The following is a 22285-nucleotide window of genomic DNA, read 5'->3' on the forward strand; positions in this document are numbered from 1 at the left end:
TTTGTTGTTTTGGTCTTTATACTAACTCCATTCTTTATCCCTTGTTAAGATAATTGGAGTTAGTCTGTGGACCCAAAACTGCAAACTAACTTTAAACGTCATGGGCCAAAAAACAATTTACTCCGGTATTTTTATTTATTTATTTTTTGCCTTCTTTTATTACTTATAAAATTTATGTATTTTGTTTTATATTTTTTTTATTCTTTTAATTAATCACACACATGAGCACGATGTATACAAAACTAATTTTAAATGAGAAATACGATTTAGAGAACAAAACAAAAAAACAAAAAAAAAACAACAAAAATTGCTTAAGTTGAGATATCATGTAGAAAATATTTAATAATTTGTTAAATACATAAATACTTTTGTATCATACTTTTTTTTTTGGTATTACATGTAAATATGAACATGTACTTTTAATTAAAATAGTCACGGATCTATATGAACCCTTGAGCCATTAATGAGATAGTGGCCAAGCAACATGTGGCTCATAGGCATTTCTTGGTCTTTTAGGTAGTTATAATAGTTTTATTAATAAATAAAAATATATTGATGCATTGAGTAATATTAACAAATAATAATAATTTTACAATTGCAGATGAGAAGTGAATAATTTATCATGACAGTAAAACTTGAAGCTGGGATGGAAGAAGGATTAGGAAACAATACTACTAGTTGACCGGTATGCCAAGATCTTAACGGGCTCGTGGTGGGCCCAGTTCAGATATGGATCCAACCCTTGGATGGCCCGATACGTGTATAGCATCATGTTTTTGTTAGCGAACTTGCTTGCATGGGCCGTTCGTGATTATGGCCCAACTGCATTGACCCAAATGAGTAGTAAGATCTACATTTTGTTGTTATCGTCTAAAGGAGTCAAGCCGCTCACTTGAGATTGGTTTGCTAAAAGCTCAAATTGAACGGAGCTTTAGTCTCTGTTAAAGCTCATTTAATACACGAGCTCAAGTCAAAACTTTATACATCAAACATGACCAGGCTTGCAAGTTTAAACAAGCCCAGCTATTTATATCAATTTAATTTAATATAGTAAATATATATTTACATTATACTTATTGTCACATGCAAAATTAAGATAGTAGTAATTAAATAAGATATATTATGTTTTACACAAAATTTTATACGTATAATTTTTATATAAAGAAAATAACTAAACAATTAAAAAATAATAAATGAATTGAGCTCGATAGAAGCCGTGATTGAAAAACTACTCATGAGCCTAAATCAAGCTCTCTTAACTTAACCGGGCTGAGCTCAGACTCTCTTAAGTTAGAAGACCCGAGCTCATGATATAATTTCTCATGGTGTACGCAGAATTAAAAACCTGCGAAGGGTGGTGCGAAGGTGGCGGAGACTGTCTAGGCACACAAGGAGTTCTAAGAGTGAGCATGGGATGTTTTGTATCCTTTTCTTACATTTTTCAACATTTTTTTAAACACATTTAAGTAAACAAATACAAATTACCTTGAAAGATTTTGGCATATCCTTTATAATATATTAGATATTCTTCTTTATAATGCTTGTTTCAACTAGTGGCACCAAAAGTTATGGAAGAAAAGAGTTGTGGCATTCTAGTTGGTGGTCTGTTAAAATTATCCTCATGATCATACTAGTTGTGCTACCTTCTTTCTCCCTACACAACTCATTCTTGCATATGGTTAGTATCTTTTTTTTTTTTAAACATTTCTTCATAGAGGAGAGATCATGACTGAACTCTTCTTTTTAAGAGAACTACAGAACTCCATACTACAAATATGCGTGCGGTATATCATATGACATGTATAGTATGGAATTCTCTATGATATACATATATGTAGTATAATATATTGTATATATGTATTATGGAGTTCTTTCATGATCTTGCCCCTTATATTATAACACAATAAGCAGATATGTATTTTTGATTAACAAACCTTAAACACCCCTTTAAAAGCTTACTGATATTGGCAATGATTGATGATAAATTCTTATTTTTTTTGGCAGGGTCTATTGCACATTTTGGTGCAGGGTAAATAAATCTTTTAACCTTGTATCTTTATTTCTATACTCCCTTTTTACCACCTTAAAGAAATATTCTTAACCATCATGTTTATGTTTATGATAGATTGCAGGTATTTTTGTTTATTCAACTAATAAGCATAATCCGCTTCATTACATGGTGATTATCGCTACTTATCGGAAAAATATATGGAGAGATGGTAATGAGTTTCTTTAAACTTAGTTATATGAAAGAAAACTATCCAAAATAAAAATTAACTTCATATTTTTCTTGAAGATAGAAACAATTTATCAGATTTTTTTAAAGTTTTTTTTTTGTTTTCAAAATCTCATTTACTGATTAAGTTACTACTCCTGACTACCTATTTTGTTTTATTTAAACCTTTATAGTACACTGATATTACAAATCCACAAAATATGTATTGAACTAGTTATATATTTATATTTTAAAGTTTTAAATTATTTACGAAATCATCTTGTTTTTAAAACCGATAAATCAGTGAACCAATAAAACGTTGAGTTACGACTACATTACAATTTGCAATTAAGCATCTTGCAAATGTGAAATGGCATGAACCAAATGCCACATAAGTATATTTCTTACTTTTTATTTGAAGCATTTATGATTGTTTTAATAATATATATTGTTTTTCTTTCCAGCCGTACCCATTTCACTATTGATTGCAATTGGTGAATATTTTGTGTGCATAGTGGGAATCATTTTGATGTATATTTGGTACACACCACAACTCTCTTGTGTGTATAACATTGCCTTTATTACATGGACACTTTTCCTCCTCCAACTTATGACAAGTGTCTCTCTTCACCCAAAAGTAAGTTCAACCATCAAAATCTTTTATTTAATTTTTTTCCCCAAATTAATCATTTATTATTATTTTTTTAATTTTAAAATTAAAACAGGTTCGCGCGGGCTTCGTGACTCCAGGTTTGATGGGACTCTACATCGTATTCCTATGTTGGTCCGCCATTAGAAGGTACATTTTTTTACTCATGTTAATGTGTTATATTTTATATTTAGCTGGTAAAACAGAAAAACGGTAATTTATATTTTCTTTCTTCTAGTACATAAAAAGTTATAAAAGTCATCTCTGACGTGACACAACAGAATGGTAAATGCGTAGATGATTTAGCCTATTATATCACGTTGAATGATTCTACGTAAATTTTTATATTTTATGAGAAATTCTAATTATTTTAATTTGGACTATGCGTTTGTCCGTGTGCTTACAGTGAACCACCAGATGACAAATGTACGAGGAATTGGGGAGCCTCAAGACACTGGCTAATGATCATCGTAAGCTTCTGTAGGGGTATGGTATTAAACCCGGTTTACAATCCTAAATTTATATATTTGGTTTGTTTTATTATATGGGCTAATACATTTGTTATTGGGCTGAGGAGGTTTGTGGAGGTAGCCCTAATTGGGCTAGGCCCATTAGGGTATCATGATGGTGGCCATGAGACTCTATATAAGGAAGTCTTCACCTCCTTATCATGGGGTCATGCTCAGTAGGTGCCACCATCAGTTTTTGTGTCTGTGAACAAGAGATCTTCAAGATCATCTTAGCGGTCACCTCACACCCCCAAAACGCCACTGCAGATCAGCGAAGCAGCCGGAGGAGAGGATCAGCAGACCAGGATGCGGTTCATTCATCTCGAAATCCGTGGAAGCTCCGTCATGGGTCAGGTCAGATTCCATTTCGTGCTTCGACATTGGCGCCATCCGTGGGACGGCAATGAACCACACTGGCCTCTCTTCACGGCCCTCCGATCCGTTCATCAAAATCTCAGGAAGAACCACCAAGCTTTTGGGGGAAACCCTTAGATCTATGTTTTCAGATCTGGAAAATACTTCCAGATCTGGAAGATGCAGGAGGAAACCACCAAGCTTTTGGGGAAATCCTTAGATCTGTGTTTTCAGATCTGGAAAATACTTCCAGATCTGGAGGAAACAGGAAGAAAACAACGAGCTTTTGGGGAAAACCCTCAGATCTGGGTTTTCAGATCTGGGTTCGTTCCGAGAAGCAGCCACACCTCATATTCATAGGTTTATAAACCCTATCAGATCTGTTGGTTTTACATAAAACCTACCTGATTGGATATTCAAAACCTTTGGGTCGCGCGCGCGCCCAGGCGATTACTCTGCGCCTCAGCGGGTCGCGCTGCGCGCGCCCAGGCGATTACTCTGCGCCACAGCGGGTCGCGCGCGCGCGCCCAGGCGATTACTCTGCGCCTCAGCGGGTTCGCGCGCGCGCGCCCAGGCGATTACTCTGCGCCTCAGCGGGTCGCGCGCGCGCGCCCAGGCGATTACTCTGCGCCTCAGCGGGTCGCGCTGCGCGCGCGCCCAGGCGATTACTCTGCGCCACAGCGGGTCGCGCTGCGCCCAGGCGATTACTCTGCGCCTCAGCGGGTCGCGCGCTAGCGCGCCCAGGCGATTACTCTGCGCCACAGCGGGTCGCGCGCGAGCCCAGGCGATTACTCTGCGCCTCAGCGGGTCGCGCGCGCGCGCCCAGGCGATTACTCTGCGCCTCAGCGGGTCGCTGCTGCGCTCAGCGCCCAGGCGATTACTCTGCGCCTCAGCGGGTCGCGCGCGCGCGCGCCCAAGGCGATTACTCTGCGCCTCAGCGGGTCAGCTTGCGCGCGCGCCCAGGCGATTACTCTGCGCCACAGCGGGTCGAGCGCCGCGCCCAGGCGATTTACTCTGCGCCTCAGCGGGTCGCGCTTGCGCGCGCCCAGGCGATTACTCTGCGCCACAGCGGGTCGCGCGCGAGCCCAGGCAATTACTCTGCGCCTCAGCGGGTCGCGCGCGCAGCGCCCAAACATGAAGGCAGAGCATGCTCAAGCAATAAGCATGCTCAAGCATCAAGCATGCTCAAGCAATAAGCATGCTCAAGCAGCAAGCATGCTCAAGCAGCAAGCATGCTCAAGCAATAAGCATGCTCAAGCAGCAAGCATGCTCAAGCATCAAGCATGCTCAAGCAATAAGCATGCTCAAGCAGCAAGCATGCTCAAGCATCAAGCATGCTCAAGCAATAAGCATGCCCAAGCAGCAAGCATGCTCAAGCATCAAGCATGCTCAAGCAATAAGCATGCCCAAGCAGCAAGCATGCTCAAGCATCAAGCATGCTCAAGCAATAAGCATGCTCAAGCAGCAAGCATGCTCAAGCATCAAGCATGCTCAAGCAATAAGCATGCTCAAGCAGCAAGCATGCTCAAGCATCAAGCATGCTCAAGCAATAAGCATGCCCAAGCAATAAGCATGCTCAAGCATCAAGCATGCTCAAGCAATAAGCATGCTCAAGCAGCAAGCATGCTCAAGCATCAAGCATGCTCAAGCAATAAACATGCCCAAGCAATAAGCATGCTCAAGCAGCAAGCATGCTCAAGCATCAAGCATGCTCAAGCAATAAGCATGCCCAAGCATCAAGCATGCTCAAGCAGCAAGCATGCTCAAGCATCAAGCATGCTCAAGCAATAAGCATGCTCAAGCAGCGAGCATGCTCAAGCATCAAGCATGCTCAAGCATCAAGTACGCTCACGCATATCGCATGCTCACGCGTAACGCATGCTCACACATCACAGATGCTCACGCATTCAAATTCTTTAGATTACGCGTCCCACCGCGTATCAACTTCGGGTTCCGCATGCGCGCTCCCGGCGATCACTTCGCCACAGCAGTTTTGCATTCGCGCCACCGCATACAAGTTTTCGCATACATGTTTCGCACTTCCTTTTACTAATTTGAGCAATATGACAACATTATATTGACATCAAATTTAAAAAGAAAGCGAAGTAAAACATACATGCGTGAGCTCCAAGCTCAAACGCTGTTGACGAGTCTTAACTCTAAAACGTCAGGGCCTTAGCCCAAAAATATGAGCTTTAGCTCAAACTTAAAGGTTGGGAATCCTCATAATATCCCGTATGGCTACGCGCCAAACTTAAGGGTTGGGGACCCTCATAATATCCCATACGGCTCCGCGCCATAGGCTGGGAATCCTCACAATTTCCCATACGGCTCCGCGCCATAGGCTGGGAATCCTCACAATTTCCCATTACGGCTCCGCGCCATACTTAAAGGTTGGGAATCCTCAATTTCCCATACGGCTCCCCGCCATACTTGAAGGTTGGGAATCCTCATAAACCCGTCGGCCACGCGCCAGCTTTTATTATCATTACTTTCATTGCCCGTAAGACGCCCCGGCGCGCAGGTTTCCATTATTATTACAGCCCGTAAGACGCCCCGCGCGCAGGTTCACATTATTATTACAGCCCGTAAGACGCTTCGCGCGCTATGCTACTATTATTATTAACAGCCCGTAAGACGCCCCGCGCGCAGGTTTCCATTATTATTACAGCCCGTAAGACGCCCCGCGCGCAGGTTTACATTATTATTACAGCCGTAAGACGCTTCGCGCGCAGGCTACTGTTATTATTACAGCTTGTAAGTCGCCTCACGCGCCAGCTCAGTTATTATTACAGCTCGTAAGTCGCCTCACGCGCAGCTCAGTTATTACTCTTAGCTCGTAAGACGCCTCTCGCGCGCAGGCTTTATTATTTCAGCTCGTAAGACGCCTCTCGCGCGCAGGCTTTATTATTTTCAGCTCGTAAGACGCCTCTCGCGCGCAGGCTTTATTATTTTCAGCTCGTAAGACGCCTCTCGCGCGCAGGCTTTATTATTTTTAGCTCGTAAGACGCCTCTCGCGCGCAGGCTTTATTATTCTCATCTCGTAAGACGCCACTCGCGCGCAGGCTTCATTGCTCAGCTTGTAAGACGCCTCTCGCGCGCATGCTTTATTACCCAGCTTGTAAGACGCCTCTCGCGCGCAGGCTTTATTTCTCAGCTTGTAAGATGCCTCTCGCGCGCAAGCTTTATTATCCTTATAACTCGACACCACCATTATCTTAAGGATCACAACGCTGTCACCATCATGGAGAAAATCTCCCCAGACTCAAGACAATAAAGATAAGGCCGAATAAAAGGGAAAAAAACCGCCCTAACACCTTATAAAGTCCAACGCTCCACCTAAGCGCTTGCGCGCCCAGGAGCAACGCTGGACTTGGGGGGGCTTGTAGGGGTATGGTATTAAACCCGGTTTACAATCCTAAATTTATTATATTTGGTTTGATTTATTATATGGGCTAATACATTTGTTATTGGGCTGAGGAGGTTTGTGGAGGTAGCCCTAATTGGGCTAGGCCCATTAGGGTATCATGATGGTGGCCATGAGACTCTATATAAGGAGGTCTTCACCTCCTTATCATGGGGTCATGCTCAGTAGGTGCCACCACCAGTTTTTGTGTCTAGTGAACAAGAGATCTTCAAGATCATCTTAGCGGTCACCTCCACACCCCCAAAACGCCACTGCAGATCGCGAGCAGCCGGAGGAGAGGATCAGCAGACCAGGATGCGGTTCATTCATCTCGAAATCCGTGGAAGCTCCGTCATGGGTCAGGTCAGATTCCATTTCGTGCTTCGACAGCTTCCAACTACTAACATGTTTAAAAGGTTACATTTCAACTTTACTATAAATATTTATAACAACAAAGTTTACATCTCATTGTTGTAGAGCTTTGTTATTGCCCCTAGTTGCAATGGTGATTGCCACATTTTCAATAGGAATTGATTATAAATGCTTTCAGGTAAAAAGAAAAATCATTTTAACAAATTTTTAAACGTTTAATATACGTTTTTTATAAAGTTAAAATTTATATTTGCAGCGGGGAATTGATGAGAAACAAGAGGAAGATGATGTTCCTTATGGTTTTGGATTCTTTCATCTTGTTTTTGCCTCTGGAGTTATGTACTTTGCAATGCTATTAATTGGATGAACTCTCATAACACCATGAAAAAGTAAGTCATTATCTTTGATCTTGCAAAAGAATAACCAAATGTGTATTTACCGAACGCACTGCTTCTCAGGTGGACCATCGACGTTGGTTGGACTAGTACTTGGGTTAGAATAGTAAATGAGTGGCTTGCGGTCTGTGTCTACTGTAAGTATTCATCCGTATCTAATATAATGATCCGACTTGATTAACAATGTTATTAAATCAAGATTTTGTTCACATTTTTTGTAGTGATTGTTATTTTCATATTTGCTTATTTGTTCTTGACTTTGCATTTTTTTAATGTAGTGTGGATGTTGGTAGAACCGATCGAGTGGAAAGGTAGACAGGTCGAAGAGACCAAATAAGCAAACGCAAAGAAGACAGTCTTCACTGCGTACGTTAACATAACTTATACACAATCAAAAGATATAGAAGCCAAAGAGATGAACAAGAAATGGCATCCATGGAGTCTAAAATGTCAACTGTATGCATTAATTGACAACTAAGGATGTTAGTAGTCCCAGAATTACTGTGGGTGTACTATGGATTTTTAATAGTACATACTCACATTGTTAAGAAAGATAAACAACACCCCGCGTTTAATACGAGTAACATCTACATAAAGGAATAAAAGTTCAATCTTTGTTACCCGCATTGTAAAGTTTGGTTTCCATTCTGCTTCGCTCTTTGTGAATTATTTTCCGTATCATTACCAGTTTTACACATTGTGAATATGAGAAAGGTTGTAATAAATAAATTAAACGGGCTGAGCGGTCAACTTTTATAATTAAATTGGTTGGTGAATAAATTTGTTTAATTAAACGTGTTAAACATGCCTACCCAAACATGATTCGCTTTATTGAACAGGTTAAATACGACAACCCCAAACCTGATTATTTGAATATAGCCGTACCTGCATGAAATATACACGATACAATTACCAAACCAACCAGGAAATCCGTCCTTCATATGTAAAAACCAGCTTTATTAATCAATACAGAACTTATGTAGATGTTATAGACAGCAGCAGCAATCTAGAGTTGCAAATTTGTGTCTTGTACAAGTGATACACTGATACAGGCTTTCAAAAGAAAAAAAAAAAGTGAGCATATATACAACTCTCTTTACATAATATTGAGGGCCGTTCAACACAGAACCAACTTATTAAAGAACCGCGAGAACTGCATTATGTGTTTGTACGTAATGCTTTAACCACAATACATAATATATCTCCAACCACTACATACAAATGCATTATGTAGCTCTCGCGAGACTCTAATTTAATTTGGTTTTGTATTAAGCATTTTAGCGCACCCATATATATAAATACAAAATTTAAATACAACACAAATTGCAGTCTAGACGGTCTTCAGCTTCCCACTTTCGACCATCAAATACAGATTAAGAAGCAACACCAAAAACTCATCAACCCCCAATAAACACATATTTTCTATCAACTTAATCTACAAAAGGCGACTCGGATGTGATCCGATTCAACCAAATGGATTTCCTCCACCGGAACCGCTTTGTTGTTGACTTTGATGAAAGGATCCATAACCACCTGCTGCTTGTGGCCTGCATATATATGGAATGGAACTTTATGTTTTTGCATTACGAAAACTGCTCTGGTGATAAGACTTAAGTTGTAATCAACTTCCATGTTTTTGTCAAGGAGCTAATGTCATATAATATCATTTAACGAAGTAACTTTTCCTTACTATTTGGTGTAAAAAGTTTTTATTTCGTTACCAATTGATACAATTGACCTGGAAAACCCCTTAAGTTACAACTTTTTACCAGCTATGACAGGTCAAAAATGGATGCCATGACATCTATTTCGTGGTTATAAAAGGTCAACTGCATCAAATAGTAAGAAAGCAAGTCCGCTACATTTGGTGCAATAGTCCCGCTTGCTTAATGCAATGACAAAAACCCATTTGATCTACTCCTTACAGGAAATTGAAAAAAAAAATGTATTAACCTTAGAAATTACCTGTATGAAGGATGCATGTTGGGAGCCACTTGTCCCATAAATGGACCTAAACACAACCAAAGGCGATGTAAAGCAAAGAGACTAGAAAACACATTCAACTTTATGACAAGTAACAAAGGGACAAAGTAGATGCGACAAAATGCGCAGGCTGAACAATTGTTCAAAACGGGTAATCTTACCCAACGAATCAAACGTTCAGCGAACAGTTCGTGAACCGTTCGGCGGGAAGTTCGTTTACATTCGTTACCAACACGAACAAGAAATTTTGTTTGTTTACTTAAATTAATGAACATGAACAGAGGCTGCGTTCGTTCATTTGTGTTCGTGAACGTTCGGTAATATGTTCATTTATGTTCGTTTGTTTTTGTTTGCTAGTTAAAGATTTGTTCTATATTTTTATTATGTTTTACTTCTAATAACCAACCTAACATTTAAATTTCATAACTTTATTCTTTATATTCAGTTTGTTTCGTTAATGGTTTGTTTTATAAAGTTTTGTTTTAACTAACAACAAATCTAACTTGTGCTTCGTCAACATTATTTGGATAAACTGCCGATTGGGGGATGATTATGTTTATGATTATTATTATCTCAAGTGCTTAACTTTATATTTAATTAAGGTGATTACGTCTAATGTTTGGTTTAAGAATTTTTTTTCTTGAATAGTACATGTTCGTTTGCGTTTGTGAACAAGTTCAATTCCTTAACGAACGAACACGAACAAGATCCGTTCAGCGAGCGTTCATGAACCGTTCGTGTACAAGTTTAATGCTAAACGAACGAACATGAATAAAGCTTCGTTTGGTTTGGTTCGTTTACAGCCCTACTTACCGGGTGTAGTTGGGTTAACCAAAAACACTTTCTGTTTACAAATAATCACCAGTTGACCACATCAAATATGTTTACAAAATCTATTGCAATAATGATAACTTATGTAAAAAACACTCAAAGCAGATCTAGTTGACTTTTGAACCGTTTCATTTTAAGATATCTTTGCAGTTTTACACTTTTGACATGGTAAGAGATGTAGGTTGTAACATAACCAGAATCAACCAACTAATAACTACGCGATTTGAATAGGGGAAAAAAACAGATAGAAACATTACCAGAAGGCATTGCTGGTCCATATGATAATGGATGAGATGATTGAGTAGGCATCCATGGTGATTGATTACCAAGGCTTGAGGTACGTTGCATGGTTGATGTTGATGGTAATGGATTAGATGGCTGGGTGGGTATCCATGGTGATTGAGTACCAAGGCTCGAGGTATGTTGTATGCTTGATGTTGGTGGTAATTGGTTAGATGATTGAGCTGCCATCCATGATGGTGGTAGAGTACCGAGGCTCGCAGTGCGGTGTATGCTTGATTGAGGTACCATGTTTGGTAGAGCCCCTTGCAAAGGTACCATTGAAGGAAACTACAACATAAGTAATAAACAATTAATTATGCTATTAATTTCTTTTCTAGGCAAAACAAAAATTTAATTAGCTGTTTTGATCAAATGAATAATTTACGGGCTGTATACGACTGGTATTTTATTTATAATAATTAGCTGTTTTGATCAAATAAGTTGCATATTCTTTTAAGGGCTTAATCGAGCACATCAATATTGTGTTACATACATGCACCATCTTTTATTACCAACTAGTGTTCCGGGCAGGTCCGATAATGCGCCGGGTAGGTCGGATCTGTTTATGTACCCGTCCTGTTGCTTTGCAGTGGTGCACTAATGTGGGTTTGCTGACTAACTATTTAAAGACGCCATTTATTCGATCGGTAAAACCCGGGAAGGGGGGGGGTGGTAAAAACCAAGCATTACGATGGCAAGTTGACGCAAATTCAGTCGGTTTCGGTTACGTTCGTTAAAACCTAAGCGTTGGTAAAAACGAGCGCTGTTAGCTCCAGCCTCCCAAGCGTTACAGCGGTGAGTTGACGTGAATAACAGTTTAATTATCAAATTTAAAAAAAACAAACAAACAAAAAGACAGACCATTATGTTGTTGCTACTTGGCCCAATAGGGGCTTAGCGGCACCAAAACTCTTAATTATTATATATATTAATTTCACTACGGGTGATTAATAATCAAACAAAAGAAAGAGTTGACTAAGTAGGCATACTGTCGTAGCTTGAACTGGAGATGATTCATTGACATCAAATGGATTTGAAGGTTTTGATTGCTGCAAGTAATCTGGTGGCATGAGCTGTAATAACAGAAAAATAATCAAATCAGCAACATCTCAAATGTAAAACAGAACCAGGACATAATGGGCATTTATGCTTTTGGCAGGTTTCATCATACCATTGGAACATTGTATTGCATGTTGAATCCCATGCCGTATTGTGGAGCAGGGTACCATACAGGACCGGGAGCAGCAAAATGCGAAAAATTGGAAGAAAATAAATCCTGCACATAGAACAAATTCTATAAGATTTTGAACGTTTGTATGATAAAAAATGAGTTACTGTGTTCACTTATTTTAGAGTGCAATAAGTTGTTTCAGTAAGCAATTTGAGATTCCGTGTTCCAAACTGACTATTATTGGTAGATTCAAAACTAAAAGTTTACCTTTATGATGAAATAAGTTATTTTAAGTAAACACTTCTTTAGTCCATTTCTTTTTATAACTTATTAACTAATAATGATCAAATGTTTTCTTGATACAGCAGTTTAGAAGGATTTAATTTAACCAGTTTGACCCGTTTGAGATCAGACATAAGCAGATTTGACCAATTGGCAGGCAAATGAGTAGAAATTGTTATCTATACATGAGATGAAATATAGAGCCCATAAAATAAACACCATTACCGCTGGTAATTCTTTGTTAACTGTCGGTTTAACATCAATCCCATGTGTAACTTGAGAACTTGAAGGCACATGTGTATTAGTATTCCCACCAAGTGAAGGATTCGATTGCTACAGAAAGTTGAATGAAATACAAAATTGTAAAGCCCGCCATCAAGTCCTACTACAAGTAATTGAGCAGAAGAATAACAAAAACCGATGGATGTACCTGATTGTTTTGGGACCCACCAACAGGCTGATTAAATGACTGGGCAAAAGCCTGATTCTGCTGAGGATGCACATCTTGCCACTGACCAAATACATTAGGCCCGGAAGCAACTGTTTGAAAACTTATTGGTGTGGAAACTGACAACTGTGTGTTGCCAGATGGTCCAGCTGGCAGAGTAGCATTGGACGCTGGAACTGATAGTTCAGAAAGCACATCTAGCAAGTTGGTAGTTGGAGGAGGAGTATGAACTGGCTTCACTTCTTGAAATGAATCAAAATTAGCCCAATTATTATTTGATGATGTCGTTGGCTGAGTGACAGATGGAGCAGTTTGTTGTTGAGGCACTTGGGCAGTTGGAGGAGGTTCGGGAACAGCATCAAAATTGATTAACGAACTTTCAGTTTTTTGTTCAGTTGGATTCCCATTAGAAGAACCCAAGCTACTAGAAGATAGAGTTCTCTGCAACCAGAAATTACACTTAAAACGAAGTATAGAGCTAATATAATAAACTAAAGTCCACATTTTGAGCCAAATATGCTGACATATGGCTTATTCTCGTTAAAGCGAAAAAAAACGAAAAAAAGTTCCACGTATATTGTATCAAGTGATAAAGCACATCTTTGCTAGGCAAGCTTTTATAAGGTATAAGTTTTTATACTTGGTAAAGGGGGGTTGCTGGGTAGTTGCTTGTTTGAAAATCTTATCTGCTTATTGTGGTTTCTAGAAGCAGATATGCACTTTTGAAGTGTTAAAATGTATAAATGTGTTTATGCTTATCTGCTTATGTAGGTGAAATGACTTGTCTTCAGTAAACAGTTCAATTGCTTATTTCAAACTAATTATTCTTGGTGAATCCAAAGTCAAACAAGCCATTTTCAATGAATTGGCTATTTGTTTATGCTTAAAACCATAACCAAACAGTCCCCAAAAGGCCACATAATAACCGTATGAAGGAAGAAGCTGACCTGTGTACGCAATGAACCATCTGTTGGCTTGGACCCATTGGATTTTGGGGGTTCAATAATCCGCACAGGAGATGCCTTATCCCCTAGTATATCCCTCACGGGTCTTATTATAGGAGGGATAGATATATCTGGATCTCTTTGTTGATCAAGAGATTTACCTTCAACCTTAAAACCTCCATTTGGCAATTTCCCATCTTCAGAATTCCGTCCATCCCTAAAGGGCGGACTTCTAGAACCTCCTTGATATGATTCTGCTCCCCCCTGCTTATATATGCAATTAGTCCAAATACGAAAACAAAGCAAAGATCAGAACTTCAGAAGCATAATGCTCTTAACTAGAAAGCCAGTATAATCCATCATCATTCATCAATTTTCAAATCACTAATACTTCTGCTTTTGTTTTTAGGGGCATATTAAAGATTTTTTCAAGATAAAAGATCTGTAGTGATAGCAGCTTACAAGTTGCATGCAGTCAAGACTAACATCAAAAACAAAATTTACATCTTGTGTGATGGTAACAGTACAACTAATTCCCCCTTTATAAAGTTAAATCCATAGAAAAGCAAAATCCTTTTCAAGCTAGTATACAAAAATGCCACTTCATTTACTCCTACCTGGCAACACCTTGTGTGATGGTAATAGCACAACTGATTCCCCCTTTAAAAAGTTAAAATTATGGAAAAGCAAAATTCTGTTCTAATTAGTCAATTATAGTTACCATGTTAGCCTATTCCAGAAACTTTTAAAACTAGGTTGGCACAAAAAAGAGTATAATTACACAAGTGGACCATTTTAAAAAGTGAGTTACTATTCTATGACATTTGCCCAATTTTAGAAGGCAAATTGCCAAGAAAGGTTACTAAAAATCCCAAAGTTAGGGCATGAGTAATATTCTATCTCGTTAAAAAGGGTGAAAGTTCAAATTGTAGAAAATAGGGAAATTTTGTCAAATTTGAAAAACTGAACTTACACACTCCTTTTGATGAGAAATTTTGGGATCCATAGTTACCTTGTTGGCAATTTTCTATGTTTTTAAAAGTTAAGCAGCAATACCGTCTTCACACTTGGAGACTTGTCAAAGCGTCTCTCACCGGAATATCTTCTATCCACATAGACATGTTTAATGAAGTCACGAAGCTTCTCAACGTTACTGTCACATGAATCAAATTTAGAATTGAGCTTTTATGAGTTTATCATATTGCACTATATTATTTTTTTAACGACCGAATGTACTACACTAAATAGTTACAAACCTACTGTCTGGTAAAGATTGGCGTTGAGAATCCCATTCTTTAAAATAAATTTCCTTGGCACTCTGATATTGCAACAAAAAGGTGGAGTCAAACGTGTAACACTAGCTTGTATCATAACATCAAGTTGTGAAAGATTTTATCAGTATGCAGAATATGCAAGAATATTACCGCATTTCCCCCTCCTTGAAGGGCACTAACTTCCTGTGAAGTAAATTTGGCCATGGACACCGACTTTACCCTGTGAGTGAACTCTCGACTGCAAAACATGTACACTCATAGATCAATATAGAAGCTCAAATTAAGTGAAACGTTGTTTTAAATGGCACTTAGTTTAAAAGCATGTAATTACTTACTGGATTCCACTGCAAGTAGTGCAAATAAATGTCCAGAAGTTTGTGCATACATATTGAGGTCCCTGTTTAGTATACAGCATGAGATATAGTAAAAATACTAAGGTTTGGTATCGCAGACATTAATAAGTGGCTGAAGTAGAATAAATCTTCCTTTTCTCTTGGGAAACATAATAGTACTTATAAGTAGAGAAAAAATGCCTTTGTTTGTTATACTACATGTACTAAACAGCATTATGTTTTCATTTATTTCCTTACTACTTACTATTTCTATAAACTAAAATCAGATTATTGTAGTAGATTAGCAAAATAAACTATTAACATAAACAACCATCAAATCCAATTGCAACGAAACAAGTAAAATTGTACCAAACTGTTGCAGTTAATACACCTCCGGTTCTCTGGAAGTTTAAGCAGATTCCTTATGGCTCTCTCGTTTCTCTCTTCCTCTTTCAACCGACTCGTCATCTCCTAACTCCAATCCAAGCCTAAACTTCTGAAACATCATCAAATCAACAACCAAATCATACTCACAACAAGTCATAAACGATCAAAAACACAACAAGTCATAAATGATCAAAAACACAATTCCTTCCACAACAAAGTAAAAACACACTTCCTAACTCCAATCCAAGCCCTAAGTTCTAAAACAACATCAATTCAACAACCAAATCATACTCAAAACAAGTCATCAACGATCAAAAACACAATTCCTTCCACAAATTACCTAAAATCACCAACATAACTAGCAATTTTCAAAAGTACAGCCTAACACATACAAAATCCTATCCAAAACAGCGTACAAGTCAGTCGCAACCTTCAATTTGCACAAGCAACAAATCTAAACACACCAAATGCATATACAGTCTGATTACATGTATCAAAAACACAATTCCTTCCACAAATGACCTAAAATCACCAACTGAACTAGCAATTTTAACAGTAAAACCTAATTAACACATATAATTCAATCCAGAACAGTGTACGAGTCGATAGAAACCTTCAATCGAACTAAACAACAAATCGAAACACATCGGATGCAAATACAGTCAAATTACATGTAACTATTGTTAAAAACACGCATATATACATATACAATTATCAAAAACAAACTTCCTCCACCTAAAATCACTAACTGAACTAGCAATTACCAACAGTAAAACCTAACAGATACAAAATTCAGTCCAGAACAGCCTTCAATTTGCACGCACAACAGATCTAAGCACATCGAATGTATACAGACTAATTACATGAATCAAAAACGCAATTCCTTCCACAAATGACCTACGATCACCAACTGAACTAGCAATTTTCAACTGTAAAACCTAATACATATAACATCAACAACCAACTCATGCACACAACAAATCATCAATCATCAAAAACACAATTCCTTCCAGAAATGACCTAAAATCACCAACCGAACTAGCAACTTTCAACCACATACAAAATTCAATCCAGAAAAGCGTACGAATCGATCGAAACCTTCAATTTGCACAAGCAACATATCTAAACACACCGAATGCATATACAATCTGATTACATGTATCACAAACACAATTCCATCCACAAATCACCTACAATCGCCAACTGAACTAGCAATTTTCAACTGTAAAACCTAATACTTATAACACCAACAACCAAATCATCCACACAACACGTCATCAATGATCAAAAACACAATTCCTTCCAGAAATGACCTAAAGTCACCAACCGAACTAGCAGCTTTCAACAGTCAAACCTAACACATACAAAATTCAATCCAGAACAGCGTACAAGTCGATCGAAACCTTCAATTTGAACAAACAAACACACATGCGATGCATAAACAGTCTGATTACAAGTATCAAAAACACAATTCTTTCCACAAATGACCTAATACACATATAATTCAATCCACAACAGCGTACGAGCTGATCGAAACCTTCAATTTGAACTAAACAACACATCGGATGCAAATACAATCTGACTACACGTAACTATTGTCAAAAACACGCATATATACATATACAATTATCAAAAACAAACTTCCTTCACCTAAAATCACTAACTGAACTAACAATTACCAACAGTAAAACCTAACAGATACAAAATTCAATCCAGAACACAACTCCTTCCACAAATGACCTAAACTCACCAACCTAACTAGCAATTTTCAATAGTAAAACCTAATACACACACAAAATTCAATCCAGGACAGCGTACGAGTCGACGAAACCTTCTACTTGAACTAAACAACAGATCGAATCACATCGAATGCATAAACAGACTAATTACATGTAACTATTATGAATAACACACATCGGAGCATATATACATATACAAGTATACAACTATACATACATAATATATGTGCGAGAGTGTAGAAATTGACCTGATCGTAAGATTTCGAGGGAAAACTGAGAGATTGTTGTGTGTGTGTGTGTGTGTGTATTCAGTTAGAGAGAGAGAAGATAGGGTGTGCGCAGACACACTGGAATTTAGAAGTGTCTAAAATAAATAAAATATTAAAATGCGGGGCTGAAAATAAAATACTAGTTCAACTTTGACGGTCTTCGCGGGGTCCACTTATATATGACTTTATATTATGCACATGATCATGACTGCACTCGTCTTCTGCCGTATAAACTAAGTTCAATCTTCTTTTTTATGATTTATAAAAAATATTATATACTTAGTGATTCTTGATTAAACTCGCCTGTTGTGATTAATATAAAGTTTTTCGTTTTTGATGCATTTGTTATAGTTAAAGAAAAAGAAAAAGAGAAAACCAAAAAGTATATTTGTAGAATAAGTAAAATGGTACTGAAACTTGTTTATATCTATTTTGTTATGTAACATTAAAACTCATGCTACAAAATTTGTATGCTACGACGGATAACAAATGAAATGTAAAAACCCAGAAAAGTAACATTTTCAGTTTTTTTAAAACGGCGAGTTTTTTTTTTGTGTTTAGGCCACCACGTTCTCTAATTTGTAGGGGTGAAACGAGCCGAGCTGCTGATGAGGTACTCGGGATCGACTCGTTTAAAGCTCGTTTGAGCATAGCTTCATCGAGCCCGGGCCTGAGTTCAAGCCTAAATGTAAGCTCGTTTAACAATCGAGCTCGAGCCCGAGCTTCACTTATCGAGCTTGAGCCGGCTCGCGAGCCTAAACGAGCTTGTCATTTATATAATTTTTTTAAATATATATTTAATAATTATTAATTAATATATATAGTGTTATGAAAAAATAAATAAAAATATTTACTAAATTATAATTATAATTATATAAAAAAAATAATTGATAAATAGTAAATGAGTCGAGCTCGAACTTTGAAAATAGAGCTTGAAGCAAACCGAGCTCAAGCTCTGTGTAAGTTAAATGAGCTAAGCTCAGGCTCGGCTCATTTGCACCCCCTACTAATTTGGATAGTCATGTTGCCCCACTTAACCACTATGTTGTCTTAACCGGGCTCACAGCAGAGTTTGGCTTGAACGTTTTCTTGGAATACCATACTATCAGCTGCACTTGATAGTCGTCGTGCCGCCACAAGAGCAAAACTTTCTGGCGTAACACACAGTGGGACATAAACCCGAGTGGGCTCGGGATCCAAACTGTCAACCTCACAAGCCTAGCTTACATATTTTATTGATAATATCCAATCAAAGTGACGCAAATAAAAATCGAACTTATGTCCTCACTAGAGAACCAAGTGTTTCAATTAGTTATTTTGTTTGATTAATGCATGTTAAATAGAAAAACGAAAAAGAATGAATAGAAAATCAAAAGTAATCGGAAAGGAAAAGGAAAATTAAAAGTTGTTCAAAAAGAAAGTTAATGTACACCCGTCTTAGGATTAATATTTTGATATTTAGATTGATAATCAACTTTTTTTTTACGACAAGCAATTTTAATATAAAAAAAGAAAAAAAAAACGTCAATTTGTAGCTGGATCGAACCAACAACAAACAATACATTAAATCAAACAAAGAAAATCAGAGATAAAACCCAATCTAGCCCAATTTTAATATAAAAAAAGAAAAAAAAAAAACGTCAACTTGTAGCTGGATCGAACCAACAACAAACAATACATTAAATCAAACAAAGAAAATCAGAGACAAAACCCAATCTAGCCCAACAATCGCCTATGAGACGATCTATACTTGATCCAGACATAAAGATTCGTCACAATCTCTTCCAAAATAATCTTCGTAGAAAGACACCTATAATTGAAGGTTTTCGCATTCCTTTGCTTCCAAATGAGCCAAATACCCCTCAAGATTCTCCTTCCCATGGCAACATTGGGCTTGTCCGCAACCTGCAAAAGTTGAGAAAGGAGAACGGAACCCGTCACATCCCACCCCCACCAAAATGACATAGCTCTTCAAATATCCTTAGTCAAGAGCACCATAGGATGAAATGCTCCACCAATTCATTGACCGATATCATGACAAACACTCCTAATTGAGTCATGACTCATGCGTGTATAGGTCTAGTAATCGGAACTATGATGTATAGATATAGTCGTATGGTGTCTCCTCACATAGCAATGCAAAGTTTAGGTTTAAATATTTACAAATACAAGATAAAGATTAAATATAATGTTAAAAGATGTTGATAATAGTATTATCTTTTTATGTATCTTAGTATAATCGCCTAAGCTTTTTCTTTTTTCTAATTTATTTAATAACTGAGTTGGAATACTTTATTTTGAGACTTCCTTTAGTAGACAAGCATGGCTTTATATGTATATATGTCTATTCCATTAGATATATATATTTGAAAATAATAAAAAGTACATAATATTTAACTCATCGCAAAGGACCCAAACCAACTCAGGATTCACTTTAAGCCATAACTTTTAAAAAACAAAAATATTGTATTATTGTTTAAAAAAGGTGTTTTCACGACCCTTATCATTAATTGAAATGAATCCTGATCAGGATTCCTTTGTGTATGGGTTCCATTTTATTCACAATCATTGTCTACTTTTTATTTTCAGATTTTTTTATAGGCCTAATAATAATCTTTTCTTAATTATAAACTTAAAACCAGTTAACCAACAAAACTTGTGTTGAAATGTTATATATCATGTCAAAATATGTGTAACTTCAAAAAAAAAAAATACGTAGAAGTTAAGCATTGTTTTTAAAACTTCTAAAACATGAAATAAAAAAATAAATAAACATTATTTATATAAGTGAATTGGGATTCAGGCTCTTCATCGGTTCAGTTCATATAAACCGGTTAAGGCTAATCAAACCGATAACTACAAAACCGCGAATACTGATTTGTTTAAGCGGTTTGAAGATATGACAATTAGGATTCAACAAGTCGGGAAAGTTTTTTTTTTTTTTTTTTTTTTGTTGCGATTTTGACTTTTCGTAGATTTGAGACTCCACAAAGTTAAACATTAAACATTAACTTAAGGTGCTAATATTAATTCAAAACTTTATAGAGTTATAACGCATACCACCTGTATAAAAGTTCAATATTCCAATAAATTTAACTATCAAAACCATTGTGTTAAGTATGTGACTAGAACAAAAGAGTCACTTTGGTATCCCAAGTTGAAAATATGTGTTTCTTACCTAGTGGTGATGGTTCATCAAGTCCCACGTACAAAAAGATGTAAAATTAACAACTAAGACTAAAGCATGTGATATAGTCGTCATTTTAAAAAAATACATGTAACTACATAATACATAAGCCAAAGTGCCTTTGGCCTGCCACTACAAAAGTATCATATATATCGACTGTATAGAAAGATGTAATTAGAACTAGAGTTAGAGAGATTACTTGTGACATGTGGCTTTAAAAAAAACTAGAATATAAATAGCACGATTTTCTAGTGAATCGCCTTGAGCAAATACGGTATTAATTAGGGTCTTAACCTAGAGATAAATCTTTCTTCATAAATGCAATATATTCGTTGATGATATACTATCATCTAAGTAGTTAATGATGTGGAAAAATATCGGATATCGGTGAGAACCGATATTTGAGATACTGGTTATCACGGTAAGACATCGGTAATTTTAATATCATGGGGAATTTATATATATAGCACTTTAACACTAACAATTCAGTATATTCTCCTACTATTAACAAATTAACCTTTTGCAACACTAACAATTGTAGCAAGTAGAAACTGATTAAGACTTGAAACACTAACATTAAACACTAAAAGTTGAAATTAAGACTTAAAACACTGACATCGTGAATATCGGTGAAATATCGGCGAAATATCGGTCAATATCGCCAATTTTATCGGTACCGATATTATGACAGATATTATGACCGATATTTCACATGAGGGCCGATAACTGAGATACCACCAATATAGCACCGAGATTGACTATCATATTATCCTGAAGCAGAATAAATCAAAAACCCTTAGTTAAATATAATCAAAAAAGCAAATTCAGATTCTTAAACAAAAACTAAATAGCATATTATTCAAACCAAAGTTCAAAAAAATACATAAACCCTAATCAACCAAATCATCATATATTCAACCAAACACCTAATCCTCAAAAGCCCACGCATATTCATCGCGCATCGCCTGTTCTTCCTCGGGTGTGAAGTCATTCTCTATACCGAATATCTCCCGAACCTCCTCCACCTTCTTGTCCTTGATCGAATCCGCCACCCTTTGACAAAACACACCCAACAAGTCAGCATTGTTAAGATCATAAGCATACTTAGCCAACACCAACAACGTCTCAATCGTAACGTTTTCACGTTCAATAAAACCATTCAGCTCGTTCGTCGCCTCAGCGCGAACCTCGTCGTCCGAAGACTCTTGTTTCTTGAGGAACTCTTTCACCGCTTCGATAACTTCCAAACCCACGTC

The 22285-nt window shown here is 37.3% G+C and overlaps 1 protein-coding gene and 1 pseudogene across 3 annotated transcripts; one reads left to right on the plus strand and one right to left on the minus strand.

Moving 5' to 3' along the window:
- The first annotated feature begins 622 nt into the window (after nucleotides 1-622).
- Nucleotides 623-8384, plus strand: LOC143595746 (uncharacterized; annotated as a pseudogene).
- A 682-nt stretch (nucleotides 8385-9066) lies between these two features.
- On the minus strand, nucleotides 9067-17925 carry LOC143595756 (uncharacterized). Of its 3 annotated transcripts, XM_077074695.1 has the most exons (15): nucleotides 17822-17914; nucleotides 16064-16091; nucleotides 15817-15915; nucleotides 15451-15512; nucleotides 15266-15353; nucleotides 15098-15159; nucleotides 14898-14994; nucleotides 13845-14108; nucleotides 12880-13338; nucleotides 12675-12782; nucleotides 12168-12272; nucleotides 11986-12069; nucleotides 10972-11284; nucleotides 9866-9911; nucleotides 9067-9447 (listed from the first exon to the last, which is right to left on the minus strand). In XM_077074695.1, exons 3-15 carry the CDS (start codon nucleotides 15913-15915, stop codon nucleotides 9366-9368), a joined length of 1869 nt encoding a protein of 622 aa, XP_076930810.1. In that variant the 5' UTR covers nucleotides 16064-16091; nucleotides 17822-17914; the 3' UTR covers nucleotides 9067-9365. The 3 variants fall into 3 exon arrangements, with proteins under 3 accessions (XP_076930810.1, XP_076930811.1, XP_076930809.1); XM_077074696.1 differs by lacking the exon at nucleotides 16064-16091 and having other exon boundaries at nucleotides 13845-14105; nucleotides 15817-15943; nucleotides 17822-17925; XM_077074694.1 differs by lacking the exon at nucleotides 16064-16091 and having other exon boundaries at nucleotides 15817-15943; nucleotides 17822-17925.
- Between the last annotated feature and the right edge of the window lie 4360 nt (nucleotides 17926-22285).

This window comes from Bidens hawaiensis, unplaced genomic scaffold, assembly GCF_021521415.1.
Source record: "Bidens hawaiensis isolate Kalapana, Puna unplaced genomic scaffold, B.hawaiensis_p1.1 tig00045507_1, whole genome shotgun sequence".
NCBI lineage: Eukaryota > Viridiplantae > Streptophyta > Magnoliopsida > Asterales > Asteraceae > Bidens > Bidens hawaiensis.

What these genes read in the sequence shown, in the direction of transcription:
- LOC143595756 (XM_077074694.1), bottom strand. Translation starts at nt 15,915, where the DNA reads ATGACGAGTCGGTTGAAAGAGGAAGAGAGAAACGAGAGAGCCATAAGG. An exon ending in ACTACTTGCAGTGGAATCCA is followed by an intron (nt 15,354 to 15,450) that starts GTAAGTAATTAC and finishes CATGTTTTGCAG; the next exon opens with TCGAGAGTTCACTCACAGGG. An exon ending in CAATCTTTACCAGACAGTAG is followed by an intron (nt 14,995 to 15,097) that starts GTTTGTAACTAT and finishes TTCATGTGACAG; the next exon opens with TAACGTTGAGAAGCTTCGTG.